Source organism: Bos javanicus, chromosome 2, assembly GCF_032452875.1.
Source record: "Bos javanicus breed banteng chromosome 2, ARS-OSU_banteng_1.0, whole genome shotgun sequence".
NCBI lineage: Eukaryota > Metazoa > Chordata > Mammalia > Artiodactyla > Bovidae > Bos > Bos javanicus.
The window spans coordinates 131,557,989-131,578,218 of NC_083869.1; the positions used below are offsets into that span (position 1 = coordinate 131,557,989).

Here is a 20,230-nt window from a genome sequence, read left to right on the forward strand (position 1 = left end):
TTGCTATTCTTTGGAAGTCTGCATTCAGATGCTTATATCTTTCCTTTTCTCCTTTGTTTTTCCATGTCTCTTCTTTTCACAGCTATTTGTAAGGCCTCCCCAGACAGCCATTTTGGTTTTTTGCATTTCTTTTCCATGGGGATGGTCCTGATCCCTGTCTCCTGTACCTTGTCACTAACCTCCGTCCATAGTTAATCAGGCACTCTATCTATCACATCTAGTCCCTTAAATCTATTTCTCACTTCCACATTATAATCATAAGCGATTTTATTTAGGTCATACCTGAATGGTCTAGTGGTTTTCCCCACTTTCTTCAATTTAAGTCTGAATTGCTAATAAGGAGTTCATGATCTGAGCCACAGTCAGCTCCTCGGGTTTTATCTTGTCCCTTCATCTGGGACATAACTTTCTGCTTTTTCATTCAGGTTAACTTTCTGTAATATGGTTTTGTTTCAGTCACTGTGGGATTGTGATTCTTCTGTCTGTCTTCTGATGAAGGAGGCTGAGAGGCTTGTGTAAGCTTCCTGATGGGAGGGACTGGCAGTGGGAAAAACTGGGTCTTGCTCTGGCCGGCAGGTCCTTGCTGGGTAGAGCTTTAACCCAGTTATCTTCTGATGGGTGGAGTTGTGCTCCCTCCCTGGTATTTTTTTGGCCTGTGGAAACCAGCCCTTGGGTCTGTGGGCTCCACGGTAGAGATAATGGTGATCTCCAAGAGGACTCATGCCAAGTGACTCATGCCAAGGGCCATCTTCAGGACTGCTGCTGCTAGCGCCCCCATCCCTGTGGTGAGCCCTGCTGACCCGTGGCTCCACAGGAGACCCTCAAGGACTAGCAGGTAGATGTTGTTCAGTCTCAGTGGTGTTACTGTTCCCTTCTCCTGGTCTTGGTGCCTAGAATCTTGCGTTTGTGCCCTCCAAGACTGGAGTCTCTGTTTTCCCCAGTCCTCTGGAAGTCCTGTAATCAAATCCCACTGGTCTTCAAGGTCAGATTCCCTGGGAATTCCCAGACCCTTTGTCAGATCCCCAGGCTAGGAAGCCTCACATGGGGCTCAGAACCTTCATAACAGTGGAGAACTTCTTTGGTATTGTTGTTCTCCAGTTTGTGGGTCGCTCCCCAAGTGGTATGGAATTTGGTTTTATTGTGATTACACCCTTCCTGGCCATCTCACTGCAGCTTCTTGTCTTGGACGTGTGGTATCCTTTTTGTTAGGTTCCAGCACCTTCTTATTGATGGTTATTCAACAGCTCGTTGCAATTTTGGTGTTCTCGCAGGAGGAGAAGAGCATGTTTTCTTCTATTCCACCATCTTGAACCAGAAGCCATTAAATTTCCCTTTTAGTCCAGTTTTGGTGCACCCCATAAATTTAGGTTTGTTGTCTTTTCATTTTCTTTTGTCTCAAGATATTTTCTAATTTCCTTTGTGAGTTCTTCTTTGACTCACTGGTTATTGAAGATTGCACTGTTTAATTTTCATATCTTTGTTATTTTCTATCTGCTGTTGATTTCTACTTTCATTACATTGTGGTGAGAAAATGTAGATTAAAACATCCATTGAAAATTATCTTGTGATCAAATGTACGTTGTGTTATGGAGAATATTCCATGTGCACTTACGAAAAATCTGTCTTCTGCTGTGTTGTATCACAGCAGTGTTTTCATGTCTTTTGGATTCAGTTGGTCTATTTTATTGTTAAGTCCTCTGTTTTTCTTAGTTAATTTAGGTGTGTTTGTGTGTGCTTGGTCTTTGCTGTTGTGTGCCAGGTCTTCTCCCGCCGCGGTGAGTGGCGGCTGTTCTTCGTCCTGGCGTAAAGCTTCCTCACTGCAGTGGCTTCTCTCGTTGAGGAGCCTGGCTTCGGCTCACCGGCTTCAGTAGTTGCCGCACGCGGGCTCGGGTGCTTCGTGACGTCCGGGATATTCTTGGACTAGGGGTCGAACCCAGGTCCCTGCAATTGCAGGTAGACTTGGAACCATTGGACCACCAAGCAAGTCCCAGGTTGGTTCTATTTATTGATTCCTCCCCCCGCCCCGGTTCTTTTATCCATTATTGAAAAGGAGGCTTTGAAGTCTTCTATTTTTATTGTAGAACTATTTTTTCCCTTTAATTCTGTCAGGAGGTGCTTCGTAAATTTAGAATTTCTGATACTTGATGAGTATATGTTTATAGGTGTTATATCTTGGTTAATTGACATTTTCTCTTTATATAATGGCCTTTGTCTCTTGTGACAGTGTTTTACTTAATGTGTGTTTTGGCTGATATTAGTATGGCTATCCCTGCCCCCTTTTGGTTACTGCATGGAATATCTTTTTCCTTCTTTCATTTTCAATCTGTGGGTTTTAAGGTCTAAAGTGAATCTTTTGTAGACAGTATGTCATTGAATCTTGTTTTTTAGAAATCCATTCTGCCAACCTTTCTTTCAGTTACATGAATTTAATCTGTGCTGTGCTTAGTCGCTCAGTCATGTCCTACTCTTTGTGACCCCTTGGAGTGTAGCCCTCTGTCCATGGGGATTCTTGAGGTGAGAGTACTGGAGTCGGTTGCCATGCCCTCCTCCAGGGGATCTTCCCAACCCAGGGATCAAACCCAGGCGTTTAATCTACTTGTGTTTAATTACTGATGGAGAAGGACTCACGTTGCCATTTTGTTTTTTTCCCACATGACTTAGAGCCCTTTTTTGTTGGTGGTGGTGGTAAGTAATTTATTCCTTTATTACCTTGCTTTTCATTTAGTTGCATTTATGTAGTGATATGTTTTAATTCCCTTCTCATTTCCTTTCGTATGTATTCTACAAATATTTTCTTTTTGGCTACCATGGGGAGTACGTGTATCATCCTACAGTTGTAACATTCTATTTTAAGCTAGTAACAACTTAACTTCAATTACTTGCAAATAGTTCTATACACCTATGCCTCCTCCCACTTTATAATATTGGTGTCACAGATTGCATCATTATATGTTATGTATCCATTAGCATATCTTTATAATTGCTTTTATGTTTTTAAGTCCTATAAAGTAATAATAAGTGGAGTTATGAGTCAAAATGAAAATAATAAAGGGTTTTTTTAATATGCCCATGTATTTCCCTTTACTGGAGAATTTCTTAGTTTTATATGGCTTCTGATTATTTTTTTGTGTACCTTTGTTTCCAGTATAAAGACTCTCTTTAACATTTCTTGCAGGGCAAGTCTTGTGAGAGCGAACGCCCTCAGGTCTTATCTCAAAATTTCTCCCTCATGTTTGAAGGACAGTTTTGTGCAATATAGAATTCTCATTCTTTCCCCCTAAGAGTTTGATTATAATATATTTCACTTAGAGTTCATTGAGTCTCTTTTATTTGTATGTCCTTGTCTTTCCTCAGATTTGGGACATTTTCAGCCATGAGTTTTTCAGATAAACCCTCTACCCCTACTGCCTTCTCCTGTAATGCATTTATTAGTTTTTTGATTGGGTCTCTTATTATAAGTTCCTTAGACTCTATTTACTTTTTTTCATTATATTTAAAATTTTTCTTCTCAGTCTTGATATAATTTCAAAGCTTTTCTCTTCAAGGTCACCAATTCTTTCTTCTGCCTCTTTAAATCTGCTATTGAACTTTTCAAGTGAATTTTAAAAAGCCAGTTGTATTTTTCTATTCCAGAGATTGTAAACTTATTTTTACAGTTTTTATTTCTTTGTTAATATTCTCATTCTGTTTGTATATTGTTTTCCTAATTTCCTTTAGGTTTCTGTGTTTTCCTGTAGTTAACTGAGCATATTCAAGACAGTTGTTTTAACATCTTTGTCAAGTAATTCCAAAGTCTGTCTCTCTTTAAGGTCAGTTTCTAGAGATTTCTTGTGTTCCTTTGAATGTGCCATGTTTCCCTATTTATTTATATGCCTTGTAATCTTCTGTTGATAACTGAGCATTTGAAAAAACAGCCATAGCTTCCAGTAAATTTGAAAACTGGCTTCTTGCGGGGGAAGACCATCAGCTGTCAGCCCGGTAAAGGCTTAAGGTCTCCTCAGCATTTTCTGTGCACACGTCTTCCCTGGGCTTGTGTGTTTGGCTCCCCCCAGTCCTACAAGATACATAGCTCCTTCTGATGTTGTGGTTGGTCAGTCTGACCCTGCCTTCTTCTGAGGGCCGTACGTGTTCCGTTTCTGTTGTGTGCTTCTGCCTATCACCTCTTGGCCAGGTGCCTGCAGGTCTGAGTGTCCTTCACCCGTCATGCATGTCAGCAGGTGCCAATCCTTTCAGCAGCCCAGACTTACACCGATGCTATGCCACTGTCCCTGTCAGGGCTCTGAGTCAGGAGACAGAAGCCAGCCCACTCAGGCCGACTCCAGGCAAGCCAGAATGGTGCAAGCCAGTTAAGCCCTTTTCTTTCTGTCTTAAAGGAAGGGTTGGGAATTGGATGTCTTCCTCCAGATTGTACCAGACCAGGTAAGGGTTGAGGCAGGGAGAAACAGAGAAAAACACCACTATATTTCATGTTCTTTTGAATGTGGTTATGTGGAGCTCAGGAAGACAGTTTTTGAACGTTCCTGGAAGCAGTATGGATGGAAATTATTTTAGGTTCACAGTAAACCACATTAATGTGGAAAAGTTTAGCTCTGAGGAAGAAACTTCAGGATAGGCAAGCGGTGTGCATGTTTAACATTTTATTTGCAAGAAGTAAAGGAAGATCCCTTTCTGTTCTAGCATTTGTCTGAGTCAGTGTTCTCAGACTTTCTGGTGCAAGACTTCTGTATACGCTTACATAAAAATTTTGGGGTTTCTCAGTATTTTTGTCTTATAGTTGTTAATATTATAATAAAAATTGAAAGTGAGGAATTTTCAAATAAACAAACCTAGTTTGTAAACATGAATACTGTATTTTTATGAAAAAACATTTTCCAAAACAAAAGACTTGCTGAGCAGAATTGTGTTATTCAAAGCTTTGCAGATTTTTAAGTGTCTGGCTTAGTAGAAGTCACTGGAATCGTGTCTGCGTCTGCCCTCAGTCCGTTACCCACTGTGTTATTGCAGTTGAGTCTGTGAGGAAAAGGGTCTTCACGGACTTGTGATTGGGAAAGGGAGGCAGGCGCACGTTACACAGCTTTCTCAGAAACTGGAAGTGGCAGTTTCCTGAACGTCAGTTGCGGTACGGAATCTGAATTATATTAGTGAGCTTCTAGTGCTCTGTTACGTTAAAATCTGTTAGTCCATCTTGCACTTGAATTGATTAGTTTGTGTGTTTTGTATATGATCGTGTATGGGTCATTTGAAAAATATTGCTTGACTGAGTTATGTAGATATTTCACATACTGTTTATTATACAGTATTAAAAAAAAAAAACACATTCTCATCTGGAAAGCCTACATGTTGGGAATGTGCTGACAATTACACATTTTCTAAAATTTGAATTTTCATTTGAAAGGTTGAATTTTATCATTGGTAACAAGTACTTTGAATTTTCTTTGTGACAAGCTCACTTTGTTCTTTTTCAATAAAATGTCTGTCATGTATCAAAGTCTAGGCAAGCGTAGTTCGTCTGTTATTTATTCTTTCAAGTGAAAAATGGCACTACTTTGAAAAAGCACCTAATTCAACTTGTAACTTAAATAGTCTTATAAATGCTTTTTCTTGATACAACCATCTAACCCCAATATACTGTGAAAGTGTTTTGTTTTCTCTCATTGGTCACATAGTATATTAAAAAGACATGTTCTAAAATTCCTTACATTTTTATGACATCTCCATATGACCAAGTTATAGACATAGAGAATAGGTTAGTGGTTGCTAAGGGTTATGTGCATGAGAGTTGAAGGAGGGAAAGAAAGAAGGTTCCTGTGGCTACTATAGGGTAATGCAGAGGATCTTTGTGAAGAATCTTTTCTGTATGGTAACTATAGCAGAGATTACAGAAACTATAAATGTGATAAAATTGCTGAGAACTAAATATACACAAAAACTGGGTGCATGTAAAACTGGTGAAATTCTAAGTGATTAAAATGTGTATAAATAAAATTTAAGTAAACCAGTGGTTATAGAGTTTCAGTTCATCACAGAAATTTCTCTTTGCACTGGTTGTGTAGCTCTCAGGAAGACAATTCATTGGATGTTGAAGGTGCTTGGAAGCATTGTGGGTACCAACATGGTCAAAGTGCTGGTCTAGTCCTTAAGGTATTATCTTTACTTCTCTGGCCAGATTTAGATGTCACGTTTATTTGATAGAAGAGTTTCTCACTATTTATATCCTATAAAAGCAAATTAATAAAAATGAAGAAACACATCTATTGCATATATTCATGCATATAGTTTTATTCACTCAGCCATGTCTAACTCTTTGCAACCCAGTGGTCTATAAACTGCCAGGTTCCTCTGTCCATGGAATTCTCTAGGCAAGAATAGTGGAGTGGGTAGCCATCCCCTTCTCCAGGGGAACTTCCTCACCCAGGGATCGAAACCAGGTCTCTTGCATTGCTGGCATATTCTTGACTGTCTGAGCCACCAGGAAGGCCAATTAATGCATGTATGTGTATATATGTGTACACATAGTTAAATCAATTTGTTAAAACAAAATTGAGAACTTTTTATAACAATGACTGAAGTGACTTCGCAGCAGCAGCAGCAGCTAGTCTTTTTTTCAGACTTTAAGAGTAGTATCCCTAAGATGATAGAAACAGATTTGCCTCTAGTACCATTAGAGAGTCGTAGTATACATTCTAACATTTTTAATCAGCCTGAAATTTTTTTAGTATCATGAGTTGAGGGTATATATCTACCTTTCCCTCAGATGATTATCCAGTTATCCCAACACAATGTATAAAGTAATTTTGATATTTTTCTAGTGCATTGAAATACCACCAGGACATTCTGTCTATGTATGTGCATATTTGAACATTCTCTGTAAATATCATTCTTTCTATATCATCAAATGCCCCTCTGTATCATTTTTAATGACTACAAAGGAATATACTCTATGACTGAGTAAATAAAATACTTTGTAGAGCATATCTCTCTGTCGATTAAATGTGGATTTCTTGAAGCTTATAAAACTAGAAGCCATATTATTGGCCACATTTAGGCATAGCATAGTCTTTTCTTTGTATTAAATTTCCATAAATCTTTTTGATTTAGTTTTCATTATGATTTCTGAGAAGATATTTCAGTTGTTTTCCAAAAATATTTGAAGAAGTGCACAAAATATAGACATTGTATTGAATTTTCAAGTTGGCTTATACTGTTCCCATCACCCGAAGGGAAACTGAAAAACAGAGGTTACCTTCAGTGGGATTTTATTATAAAAGTAGCCAATTCTTTTGATTCATGAAAAAGAAAAGTACATACAGGCATGCCATAGAAATTTTGTGAATTTGATTCCAGAATGCTACAATAAAGCAAATATTGCAGTGATGCAGGCCACACACATTTTTTGGCTTCCCAGTCCATATAAAAGGTATTTTAACACTGTATTGTAGTCCATTCCGTTCAGTTCAGTCACTCAGTCATGTCCAGCTCTTTGTGACCCCATGGACCACAGCATGCCAGGCCTCCCTGTCCATCACCAACTCCTGGAGTTTACCCAAACCTTGTCCATTGAGTCGGTGATGCCTCCTGCCTTCAGTCTTTCCCAGCATCGGGGTCTTTTCAAATGAGTCAGTTCTTTGCATTGGGTGGCCAAAGTATTGGAGTTTCAGCTTCAGCATCAGTCCTTCCAATGAATATTCAGGACTGCTCTCCTTTAGGATTGACTGGTTGGATCTCCCTGCAGTCCAAGGGACTCTCAAAGAGTCTCCTCCAACAACACAGTTCAAAAGCATCAATTCTTCAGTGCTCAGCTTTCTTCATAGTCCAGCTCTCACATCCATACATGACTAGTCCATAGTGTGTAATAATAACATTATGTCTAAAAAAAAAAAATCAATGTACATACTTTAATTTAAAAATATAGTTGACCCCAAAACAGCTTTGGAGATCAGGACCCACTGCAGATTCTGAAATCCACAGATGCTCAAGTCCCATAACGGGCACTTGTATCCTTTGTTCGGCCTCTTCGGATTCAGCCAACCCGATTGTGTAGTCCTGTGGTATTTACTTACTTGCCCCAGTTTTATTAAGATTGACAGACAGCATTGTATCACTACTGTGTACAGCATAATGATTTGACTATACGTGAGGCACTGTAGTATTTAATGAAAAATACACACGTGTAATTGGACCCACACAGACCGTTTTTTCAACAGTCAGCTGTACTTTATTGAAAGCTTTATCTGAGCCATCACAAAGTCATAATCTGTTTGTTGATGGAGGATCTTGCCTCAAGGGTGATGGCTGCTGACTGATCACAGTGGTGGTTGCTGAAAGTAGAGGTGGCTATGGCAGTTTTTCAAAATAAGACAACATTGATGTTTGCCACTCAGTCAACTCCTTTTCATGAAGAGCTTCTCTGTAGCATGCCATGCTGTTGGATAGCATTTTACCCACAGTAGACCATTTTCCTTTCAAACTGTGCTCCCAATTCATCATCTGTCTTTTTGCAGTATTCTAAATCCTTTAATTGTCATTTCAGCAATCTTCCCAGATCTTTACCAGGACTAGAGTCTATCTCAAGAAACCCTTTCTTTGCTCAGCCATAGGAAGCAGTTCCTCATCTGTCAGAGTTTCATCACAAGATTACAGCAATTCCATCAGATCTCCAGGCTCCACTTTAATTCCAATTCTCTTACAGTTTTCTTTCACATCGGCAGTGACTCCTCTGTTGAACTCTAGAACCCCTCAAGGTCATCCATGAAGGTTGGAATCAACTTCTTCCAAACTCCTGTTATTGTTACTATTGTTAATATGTTGACCTCTTCCCATCATTCATGAAGATTCTTCATGGCACCCAGGATAAAGAGTCCTTTCCAGAAGGTTTTCAGTTTACTTTGCCCAGATCCAGCAGAGGAATCACTGTCTGTGGCAGCTAAAGATTCTTAAGAAATGTATTTGTTAAGTAATAAGACTTGAAAGTCAAAATTACCCTGTGAGTCATGGGCTGCAGAACGGATGTTACGTTAGTAAGCATGAAAACATCATAAATCTTGTTTATCTCCATCAGAGCTCTTGGATAACCAGGTGCATTGTCAACATGCCGTAATATTTTGAAAGGCATCTTTTTTCTGAGCATTAGATCTCAAGAGTGGCTTAGAATATTCAGTAAACAATATTGTACAGAGATGTGCTATCCAGGCTTTGTTGTTGCATGTATGGAGCACAAGTGGAGTATATGTAGCAGAATTCTTAAGGCCCTGGAATTTTCAGAGTGGTGAAACAAGCAGGGACTTCAGACACACTAACCCCTGACAAGAGAGTCAGGCTGTCCTTTGAAACCAGGTATTGAATGTCCTCCTCTCTAGTTGTGTACCTCCTAGATGGCATCTTCTTCCACTGGAAGACTATTTTCATCTACACTGAAAATCTACATTTTATTGTATCCACCTTCATTCCTTACCTTAGCTAGATATTATAGGTAAGTTGCTATAGCTTCCTCTTCAGCACGTGTGGCTTCCCCTTGTATTTGTATATTATGGAGACAGCTTCTTTTCTAAAACCTCATGAACCAGCCCCCTCTGCTAGCTTCATACCTTCCTCCTCCAAATTCTTCACCTCTCTCAGTCTTCACAGAACCTAAGAAACTTTGGACCTTGCTCTGGGTTAGGTTTTGGCTTAAAGGAATGTTGTGAGCAGTCTTATTTCCAGACCACTAAAATTTTCTCGACATCAGCAAGAACGCTGTTTTGTTTTCTTACATTCGTGTATTAGATTACATTTGTGTATCTAATGAAATAGTAGATTTAATTTCATTCAAGAACCAACTTTTCTTTTGCATTTACAGCCTGACTGGTGCAAGAGTCCAGGCTTTCATCTTAATCTTGGCTTTTGACATGCTTTCCTCATTAAGCTTCATCATTTCTAGTTTTTGACTTAAAATGAGAAAATGGGACTCTTCCTTTCAATTGACTTACTTGGAGGCCATTGCAGGGTTACTCATTAGCCTGATTTCAGTACTGTTGTGTCTCGATAGGGAGGCCCAAGGAGAGGAAGAGAAAAGGGGAGCAGCTTGTCGGTGGAGCTGTCAGAATACACTCAGCACATGGGGATTAAGTTTGGTGACTTACGTGGGCACAGTCCATGCTGCCCCACAACAGTTGCAGTAGCGACATCAAAGATCACTGATCACAAGGCACCATAGCAAACACAATAATAGTAATGAAAAAGTTTAAAATACCCTGAGAACTAATTACCGAAATGTGACACACACTCATGAAATGAGCAAGTGATACTGGGAAAATAGAGTTGATAATCATGTGTGTGTAGTGCAGGGAGCCATATTCAGTATCTTGTAATAACCTGTAATAAAACGAAATCAGAAAAATAATTACGTGTAGATATATATAACTGAATCACCTGAAAACTAATACAACGTTGTAAGTCAGCTTGAAATAAAAAGATTGACAAGCTTAATGTTGGGTTCCTGCAAACCTTTAATTTGTAAAAATCACAATATCTGTGAAGTGAAATAATGTGAAGCACAATAAAATCAGCTGCGCTTTTAATACATAGTATATAAAATAAAACCTACAATTTGTATCCTGTATCCCCCTTTCAGTTACATTTCTGTGAAATTGCAATTTTAAGTGTGCTATATATCTTCCCAAGACATCTTTTTAAGTATCCTGTTTGTATATATCAAAAAATACTATACAGATAGGGTTTTTATTCTGACTAATTCTGTGATTTGCTTATGTCACTAATATTATAGATGTCTTTCCATGATAGTTTATATAGATTTTCCTCATTTTTTTCTTACCTCAAAAATTACACTACATTCTCTCTTTGATTGAATATAGTGTACTTTAACCTCTCTTTTGTAAATGGAATATGCAGTTCTTCTTTATTCTTTCCCATCATGAATTTATCCTTAGGGTAAATTTTTTGAGATGGAATTGTGGAATAAATGTGCAAGCTTATTTTAAATGGGGTGAGTATCATCTGATAGACGTTTGAAAGGCTACGGCTGCTTAATTCTTAAACTAGATTTGTGTGCGTCTGCACACATGCAGTGTGAATTTCGTGTTTATGTTATTATTTATATAAGGGGAAGTGAGCGTTTTAAAGCAGGAATGCTAACCTTTCGTCTCCATGTAGTATGCGAAGTGCTTCGAATTGTGTGTGAAGCATATTAACAGCTCTCTAAATTCTGTAATTGTTTGCTTAATTTCCTTCTTTCATATTTTGAAAATTGAAACTTCTTACTAATTTTTTCACATACCCTTATTTTGAAAACTGCCAGCATCTGGACCTAAGATGCTGTTAGTGTGTTCTGTGTTACATGGAATTCATTCTCAAATCTCTGTCTTTAATTGTCCCAGTCACTGTTTTTTAAATAGTTATTATTCTTAAAGGTTATATGTGCAGTACAAAGTGTGTTTTGATTGGCTTATCTTCCTTCACTGGCATTTCCTTAACAGATTGTCAGTTACCACTTTTTCCTGTTTTTTTTTAGTACGTCCAGTTAATAAAAATGATTAACTTAGGAGCTTTCATTGAAACTTGAAAATAGTAATGAAAATGAGACTATGTCTGTACCTCTTGTAAACTACAATGAACTGGATTGCCGTTTAAATATAAAGTATTCATGTACACATCCTTGGAGAAGTAAATCTTTGTAATAACTTTGAAGCTATTTGAAACGGAAAAGTGTAAGTAAAATCTGTGGTGACTGTCCCTTGTCTCCTATGCATTTGATGCTATAAATCATGGGCAAAGACTGTTCCCATTCAAGCTTTAGCAATATTTTTCAACGAAGTATGAAATAGTATGTTAAATAGTATGTTAATAGTATGTTAAACAAGTTCCTCCAGAATAATTTAATCAGTGAACTTGGTTAGTTATGTCATGAAATGCAGAAGAAAAGCATAGAGGCATCTCTCATAGTTATCCCCCCTGCCTCAGCAACAGGTACAAGTCACATCATTCCTATGAAATTTCTAAAATCAGTCACAAAGAATGGAAAGATTTTCTGTGAGAAAGCTGAGTAATCTGTTGGCAGAATTTCTTCATCAATGCACCTATTAAAGTAAAAGCAAAACAGCTGTCTGGGGAGGCATTACAAATAGCTGTGAAAAGAAGAGAACCGAAAAGCAAAGGAGAAAAGGAAAGACATAAATATCTGAATGCAGAGTTCCAAAGAATAGCAAGAAGAGATAAGAAAGCCTTCTTCAGCGATCAATGCAAAGAAATAGAGGAAAACAACAGAATGGGAAAGACTAGAGATCTCTTCAAGAAAATTAGAGATACCAAGGGAACATTTCATGCAAAGATGGGCTCGATAAAGGACAGAAATGGTAGGGACTAACAGAAGCAGAAGATATCAAGAAGAGGTGGCAAGAATACACAGAAGACCTGTACAAAAAAGATCTTCACGACCCAGATAATCACGATGGTGTGATCACTGACCTAGAGCCAGACATCCTGGAATGTGAAGTCAAGTGGGCCTTAGAAAGCATCACTACGAACAAAGCTAGTGGAGGTGATGGAATTCCAGTGGAGCTGTTTCAAATCCTGAAAGATGATGCTGTGAAAGTGCTGCACTCAATATGCCAGCAAATTTGGAAAACTCAGCAGTGGCCACAGGACTGGAAAAGGTCAGTTTTCATTCCGATCCCAAAGGAAGGCAAAGCCAAAGAATGCTCAAACTACCGCACAATTGCATTCATCTCACTTGCTAGTAAAGTAATGCTCAAAATTCTCCAAGCCAGGCTTCAGCAGTACGTGAACCGTTAACTTCCAGATGTTCAAGCTGGTTTTAGAAAAGGCAGAGGAACCAGAGATCAAATTGCCAACATCCGCTGGATCATGGAAAAAGAAAGAGAGTTCCAGAAAAACATCCGTTTCTGCTTTATTGACTATGCCAAAGCCTTTGACTGTGTGTATCACAATAAACTGTGGGAAATTCTGAAAGAGATGGGAATACCAGAGCACCTGACCTGCCTCTTGAGAAATCTGTATGCAGGTCAGGAAGCAACAGTTAGAACTGGACATGTAACAACAGACTGGTTCCAAATAGGAAAAGGAGTACGTCAAGGCTGTATATTGTCACCGTGCTTATTTAACGTATATGCAGAGTACATCATGAGAAACGCTGGACTGGAAGAAACACAAGCTGGAATCAAGATTGCCGGGAGAAATATCAATAACCTCAGATATGCAGAAGACACCACCCTTATGGCAGAAAGTGAAGAGGAACTAAAAAGCCTCTTGATGAAAGTGAAAGTGGAGAGTGAAAAAGTTGGCTTAAAGCTCAACATTCAGAAAATGAAGATCATGGCATCCGGTCCCATCACTTCATGGGAAATAGATGGGGAAACAGTAGAAACAGTGTCAGGCTTTATTTTTCTGGGCTCCAAAGTCACTGCAGATGATGACTGCAGCCATGAAATTAAAAGACGCTTACTCCTTGGAAGGAAGGTTATGACCAACCTAGATAGCATATTCAAAAGCAGAGACATCACTTTGCCAACAAATGTCCGTATAGTCAAGGCTGTGGTTTTTCCAGTGGTCATGTATGGATGTGAGAGTCGGACTGTGAAGAAGGCTGAGCGCTGAAGAATTGATGCTTTTGAACTGTGGTGTTGGAGAAGACTCTTGAGAGTCCCTTGGACTGCAAGGAGATCCAACCAGTCCATTCTGAAGGAGATCAGCCCTGGGATTTCTTTGGAAGGAATGATGCTAAAGCTGAAACTCCAGTCCTTTGGCTACCTCATGTGAAGAGTTGACTCACTGGAAAAGACTCTGATGCTGGGAGGGATTGGGGGCAGGAGGAGAAAGGGACGACAGAGGATGAGATGGCCGGATGGCATCACTGACACAATGGACGTGAGTCTGAGTGAACTCTGGGAGTTGGTGATGGACAGGAAGGCCTGGTGTGCTGCCATTCATGGGGTCGCAGAGTTGGACACGACTGAGCGACTGAACTGAACTGAATTGCACAGCAGCATATATCCATGTGTGGCAGTCGTCCCGTGTTCTGCTTTGCATTCAGGTAGAGCTGCTTGTGTACAGAGTATGCATCAGCTCTTGGCATACATATTATTTAGATATGGGAAGTACTTGATTATTTTTTGTCTGTTTCAAAGAGTAATTCCAAGGTAAAGGAAAATAAATTCTTTGTTTTATTAATACCCATTTTGAGAGGAATGATAGAGTCTCAGTATTTATAGAACACCAGCTTTGTGTGGACAGTAAGGGAGTATTACAGAATGAAAGAACTCGAGCCTGAATGTTAATTCACGTACTTGTTTTGCAGTGTTGACAACTGGCTCTAGTGTGGAAAATATTAGTCAGAAGTTTGAATAAGATGAAATATGTCCAGCATGCACATTTTCAGCATCTTCAGTGAAAAAATCTTGGTTGTTCTTTTTTTCCTGTAGTATACTGTGTTTCAGAGAGGGCAATGGCACCCCACTCCAGTACTCTTGCCTGGAAAATCCCATGGATGGAGGAGCCTGGAAGGCTGTGGTCCGTGGGGTCGCGAAGAGTCGGACACGACTGAGCAACTTCACTTTCACTTTTCCCTTTCATGCATTGGAGAAGGAAATGGCAACCCACTCCAGTGTTCTTGCCTGGAGAATCCCGGGGATGGCAGAGCCTGGTGGGCTTTCGTCTGTGGGGTCACACTGAGTCGGACACGACTGAAGCGACTTAGCAGCATACTAGCTATGAGAGGGAAGAGTCCTCACCTAACTTTTTGAGTAGAAAGAGATAACATTTCTCGTGTTTTCATAAGTGGTACATCTCAACAACTGTGTTTATTACCTCAACAGCCAGAAGTTTACACTTCAGTATACCACTCTTCAGTTCAGTTCAGTCGCTCAGTCATGTCTGACTCCTTGTGACCCCATGAACTGCAGCATGCCAGGCCTCCCTGTCCATCACCTACTGCCGAAGTTCACCCAAACTCACATCCATCTAGTCGGTGATGCCATCCAGCCATCTCATCCTCTGTTGTCCCCTTCTCCTCCTGCCCCCAATCCCTCCCAGCATCAGGATCTTTTCCAGTGAGTCAGCTCTTCGCATCAGGTGGCTAAAGTACTGGAGTTTCATCTTTAGCATCATTCCTTCCAAAGAAATCCCAGGACTGATCTCCTTTAGGATGGACTGGTTGGATCTCCTTGCAGTCCAAGGGACTCTCAAGAGCCTTCTCCAACACCACAGTTCAAAAACATCAATTCTTTGGTGCTCAGCCTTCTTCACAGTCCAACTCTCACATCCATACATGACCACTGGGAAAACCATAGCCTTGACTAGATGGACCTTTGTTGGCAAAGTATTGTCTCTGCTTTTGAATATGATGTCTAGGTTGGTCATAACTTTCCTTCCAAGGAGTAAACGTTTTTTAATTTCATGGCTGCAATATACCACTAACTGTATATTGAAGTTAAAGTAGTGTTCCCCACCTTATCTGCAGTTCACTTTCTGAGGCATCAGTTAACTGTAGTCAACCAGTCTGAAATAAATTATTCATCAGTTTTAAATTGCTCACCATTCTGAGTTGTGTGATGAAGTTGCTTCTCATCAGAGATTTAAGATAAATTCTAAAAAGATTGCACTGATTCTGAATTGCTGGATATTGTGATAAAATTAGGTCTTTTAAAACAGAGCTGTAAACCACATTAATGAACACTTTTCTAAACTCTTAAACTCTTTGGAATTGAGTTACCCGTGCCATATTTACTCACAGGGTGATACTGTTCTTGTCATTCTTTGACAGACCCCTTATCCCTCTGGACAGAATGCAGGTCCAACCACGTTGGTCTATCCTCAAGCTCCTCAGACAATGAATTCACAACCTCAAACCCGTTCTCCGGTAAGTAAGCAGAAGGTTGTTCTAGAAAATGTTCTCCACCTAAGTTTGTGTTTGTTGTAGCTTAGGTTCTTTTGGTTCATATTTTTATTTGATTTTAGAAATGTATTACAAAGACAATTGTTAAAATTATTATTACTGTTACTATTGGATAGCATTGCATTTTCAGACCTTTTCTATGGGAATTATTTAAATTTATTAAGCAAAGAACAAGTGGAGCCTTTTCCCTTTTTCTTTTTTTTTCCTTTACTTTTCTGTGTCATTCAAGTTCTAGTTACATTCAAGTTCACTTCATTTCAGCTCTTAAGTTTTTGTTTGTACCGTTCAAAATTCAGGAGACGTGTAAAGCATGATTTTGAAAATAAATTACATTTCATTAATTGGAATCTGACATTCTAGTGCCTAGGGAAGTACACCTTTTGAATCAGTATTATTAGATCAGTTCTAACTATTTGACTGTGTGGACATATGCATGACTTACACCAATGGTGTATTTATTTCTTCAGATGGTAAATAAATTGTCATAGAAGTATAAATGCTGTCATCCTCTTTGCTCATCTTTTACATGGATTGCAATAAGTATGGCAAAGACAGAGAATTTACTCAAGGTTCATCCTTCTGTTTCACAAAAGTGTGCAGTGGCTTCAGCAGTCCTTTCCTTAGGATGGTGTTGCCTGCCCTGCATGATTAGTGTTTGCTAGCAGGTGCTTCTGTCACATCTCATTGTCTCTCACGCCCCTACTTCGATCTCCGCTCTGTGTTTTTCTCAGAGTACAGGGATCTTCTTTTAGTTCTCCACCTCTGCTTTTTTGCCTGTAGTACAGGAATATTTCATTGCATTAGCTTCTGTTCATTTGATTTTATGCATGAATTTAGGAATTTTGAAGTAAAGGACAGAATTCCTTAAAGAGCTGTAAGGTCGCAGACTTCTCTCAGATGTGCTCTCTCTCTGGTCCTCTTCCTGCCTTCCTTTCCCTGTGGCCCTCTTCTTCAGGCCCTTTTCTTAGGCCCTGGTTCCCTGGGGGTGGAGGAGCCCTTCTAAAGAGGTGGGACTGTGGTCCTAGTTGCTCGTTTGCTTGTCTGGTTTTTTTTGTTTGTTTACTTTTTTGCTGCAATGGTCAACAAGATGTCTGATGCAAGTTTTGTTCTGAGAGTGGTTTGGGAATGTGGACACTTGACCACTTAGAGTGGGCCTTGAGATCTCACCAGATTACTTTAGATAGGCCCCAGTTCTAATCACTAAACATGGAACATTATGGTAAGCTGTTATTGCAAAGAATTCTATGGCCCTTTTAACCCCTCTACGCCTTGTATAATTATTGGGAAAGAAAAGAATTTACATGGTTAGAACTGGCGCAAAACCTGACTGAAGAGCTGCATCTCTAAACCAGTTTTTTTGACAGCCCAGCAGAACAGTGCCAATACATTGCACAGACAACTGGAAGAGGAGGAAGGTTTTGGAACAGACTCCCGTTTACAGGTCCTTGGCTGGAAGAGGCTGGATAAAATACTGCATTGTAAGCAATATAACAAGCTGTACTTCTTGCAGGCAGTGGTGCCCCCGGCACGCATTATTTTTGACCACATCCGTTTACTGGCTGATGAACACAAATGCATTGATTGCATCCTCTCTGAAAGTCTAACCTGGCATGGCAGTTTTTGCCGGGCATTATGGGGAAAAGAATAACAAATTGGGTGGGTCTTCTCTATTGGGAATTAGACAGGAGTAATTTGGGGTTTAGAGGGATATCCCTTTGAGATGAATTTGATTTTAAGAGATAAATTTCTTTTTAAAAGGCTTCTTTTTCCCTCTTTCATTTTATAATTGGTTATCAAAGGGAAAACTGTCTATAGTTGTCAGCCATTTTTCTGTGGTCATAAACTATCTTCAGATACTATCCTCTATGCAATTTTTGCCATCTGCTCTGCTAGTGACCATTACCACCCCCATTACTAAAAGCCACACACATAACATTCCATTACATACCCCAAAACACGTGCAAGACTAGCAGACCCTGCACTACTCTTGCTTGTTGTTTTGGGTCCAGTTTTCTTTATTTCGTTTGTGTTGGTGCTGGGAGGGTAAAGTTGGGTTTGGAATTTGGCAGGATTGCATTTTCTTCTCACATCCCAAGTTGCCATAGTCCAGTCTCATCCATCCCACAGCTACCCCAACTGGTGAGGAGAGGTAAGCTATTGCACTCAGGAAGGGCCTCTTCCCATGGCTTTGTAGAGCAGCTAAAGCTTACTCCATTCTATTTCTGCATTAATGGGCCATTGGCAATTGCACAGTTTAGGCTTTTCTGTTCTTCCCTGGACAGCTGCCTTTGCAATCCAACTGGCTTCAAGTGGCCCCCCTCCCTCCTTGAGAAGATCTTTGTGCCTGTATTTCTGCTTGATACTTGTATATTGTTGACAGTTTTGTTTAAAAGTAAAAAAAAAAAAAAAATTGAGGAACTACCTACCTGTTCCATTTTCTGGTTGTATTGGAACTATGTAAACTATAATTTATTGCTTAATAGCCTCCAAAATAGTGAAATCATCGAATGCTTAATGGGGGTGGGGGACAGTTTGGCTTTTGCAATAACCTGTAACCATTGGTTATTTTTATATTCTGTGGTGCTAAGTGCCAAAGGTACATCAATAACTATTGGTCATGCCCAGTTACCAGCTGTGCACAGAAGGGTGAGTGGGTGTGAGGGAGCGTGGGTGGCGTAAACACTGGCTCTGAGTTCACAGAAGGCTGCTTTCCTTAGTATCTTCAGTCCTTACCACCTTAAAAATCCCTCCTAGAAAAAAGAAAAGTTTTTATTTTTAATATAAGCCAGCAGCAATTACAGTTTGTTCTGTTGCTTACAGTTACCTGTAGGATTAAGACTGTTGTCATTACAAATGAAAAACTCAATAGCCAATGGTGACTAGTGCAAAATAGACTAGGGTACTTTCCCACTAACTTTTATTTTTTTAATATTCGTGTAATTTTATAAGGTACTCCTCTGGCTCATAGGAAGTTCCTTTTTGACTGGAATATTCCAAGTATATAAAGTTTCAATTTTATTGTAGAGCCTTAAAAATGGGGCCTTTCTGTGGAACAGTGATAAGACAGGTACTACTGTACTAAGGTTAATTTTTTTAACATGGCCCTTCTCTCCCATTTCCTTCAAAAGTGTCATGAAGAAACATCACACTCCCACCCTCTATGTGAATACCACATGGGTAATATTACGTATTCTTGAAACTTGATGGCCATAGTTAGAGGTATGATCTGTTTTCTTTTCATAGTTGGAAAACTGAAAATATAAAACTTCAGTTTCTTTGAAGAGAAAATGTTTTGCAAGAAAGCTAGCTGCCATTATCATCATTCTGAAAAACTACTTTACATTGGTTTTTAGCAAGTATAATGGCTGGCTAACATGCCCTGATCCTATAAGTCATGGAGAGCTCGTTAAGTTATACGGAATAATTTCAAAATGTGTTAAAACAGTGTTCATTACCTGAGTAGTAGGTAGCATTTAGCTTCTAAGGTAAATTCTTGATTAGAGCTGTCTTCAGTCATCTCCTACATTGTGGCATGTGACCTACTGCAATTTCTTGAAAAATTTTTATATTCAATAGTGACAGTTGAGGAATAATTCTGGTAACTTAAATTCTGAGTACAGGGACTTGTTTCTTAGTTCATCTTCAGTCTTGTTCACCCATAGTAACAGAAGGAAGGCTCCATAGGAAATTAAACAATTCAAAGAAGATACATATTTTAGCTCCTTAAATGTTTTAAATAAGACCCTGTGTGGTTTGCATTCAAAATGGCTTACTAAATATTTTAACTGTTAAAGAGAGTGGTTAACATCTCAGTAGTTAATGTGTAGGTGGCCAGTAGGCGACTCTACGTGCCTGAATAATTTCTCTTTTCTTTTTAGTAAAATCCCATTGAAAGTCTCATTTTGCTCTGATGAGTTATTTGATCCTAGAGATTTTGTATTTAAAATTTTATGGGTGAAAAAGCTTTTTCTTCCATTCTAAGTTAGGGAAAGTAAGAGTTGGAATATGTATTATCCTCTTTCAAATGCTCTGTGGTTTACCTAAAAAGTGACGTTTTCTTTTGTTTTTGTTCTCAATATCAGATAGCAGCAGGTACAAGTATGCAGTCTTGTGCTGTTGTGTCTACATAGTAATTGAGATATTTGACTTCTTTGACTCTTTTTTTTTCTTCTTGAGCTTATAAGAGTACCACTTTGACTAATCATGTTAAAGGATGGTGTTCTTTACCTCTGCTTTGATATGCCTGGTATTAAACTTTACTAGTTCATCGAATTTAAATATATATAATTATTTATATATTTACACTTATATATTATAAATATATTT

At 39.1% G+C, this 20,230-nt stretch overlaps 1 protein-coding gene across 2 annotated transcripts in view; it reads left to right on the forward strand.

The window, feature by feature from the left end:
- Window positions 1-20,230, forward strand: part of EIF4G3 (eukaryotic translation initiation factor 4 gamma 3) — a 353,949-nt gene that overhangs the window by 155,779 nt on the left and 177,940 nt on the right. The window contains exons 4-5 of one of the 2 annotated variants that reach the window (XM_061394178.1): window positions 15,773-15,868; window positions 17,269-17,382. In XM_061394178.1, the coding sequence (XP_061250162.1) occupies window positions 15,839-15,868; window positions 17,269-17,382 (144 nt within the window). In that variant the 5' untranslated portion in view covers window positions 15,773-15,838. The remainder of the gene's footprint in view (window positions 1-15,772; window positions 15,869-17,268; window positions 17,383-20,230) is intronic. The other variant, XM_061394181.1, reaches the window with a different exon arrangement.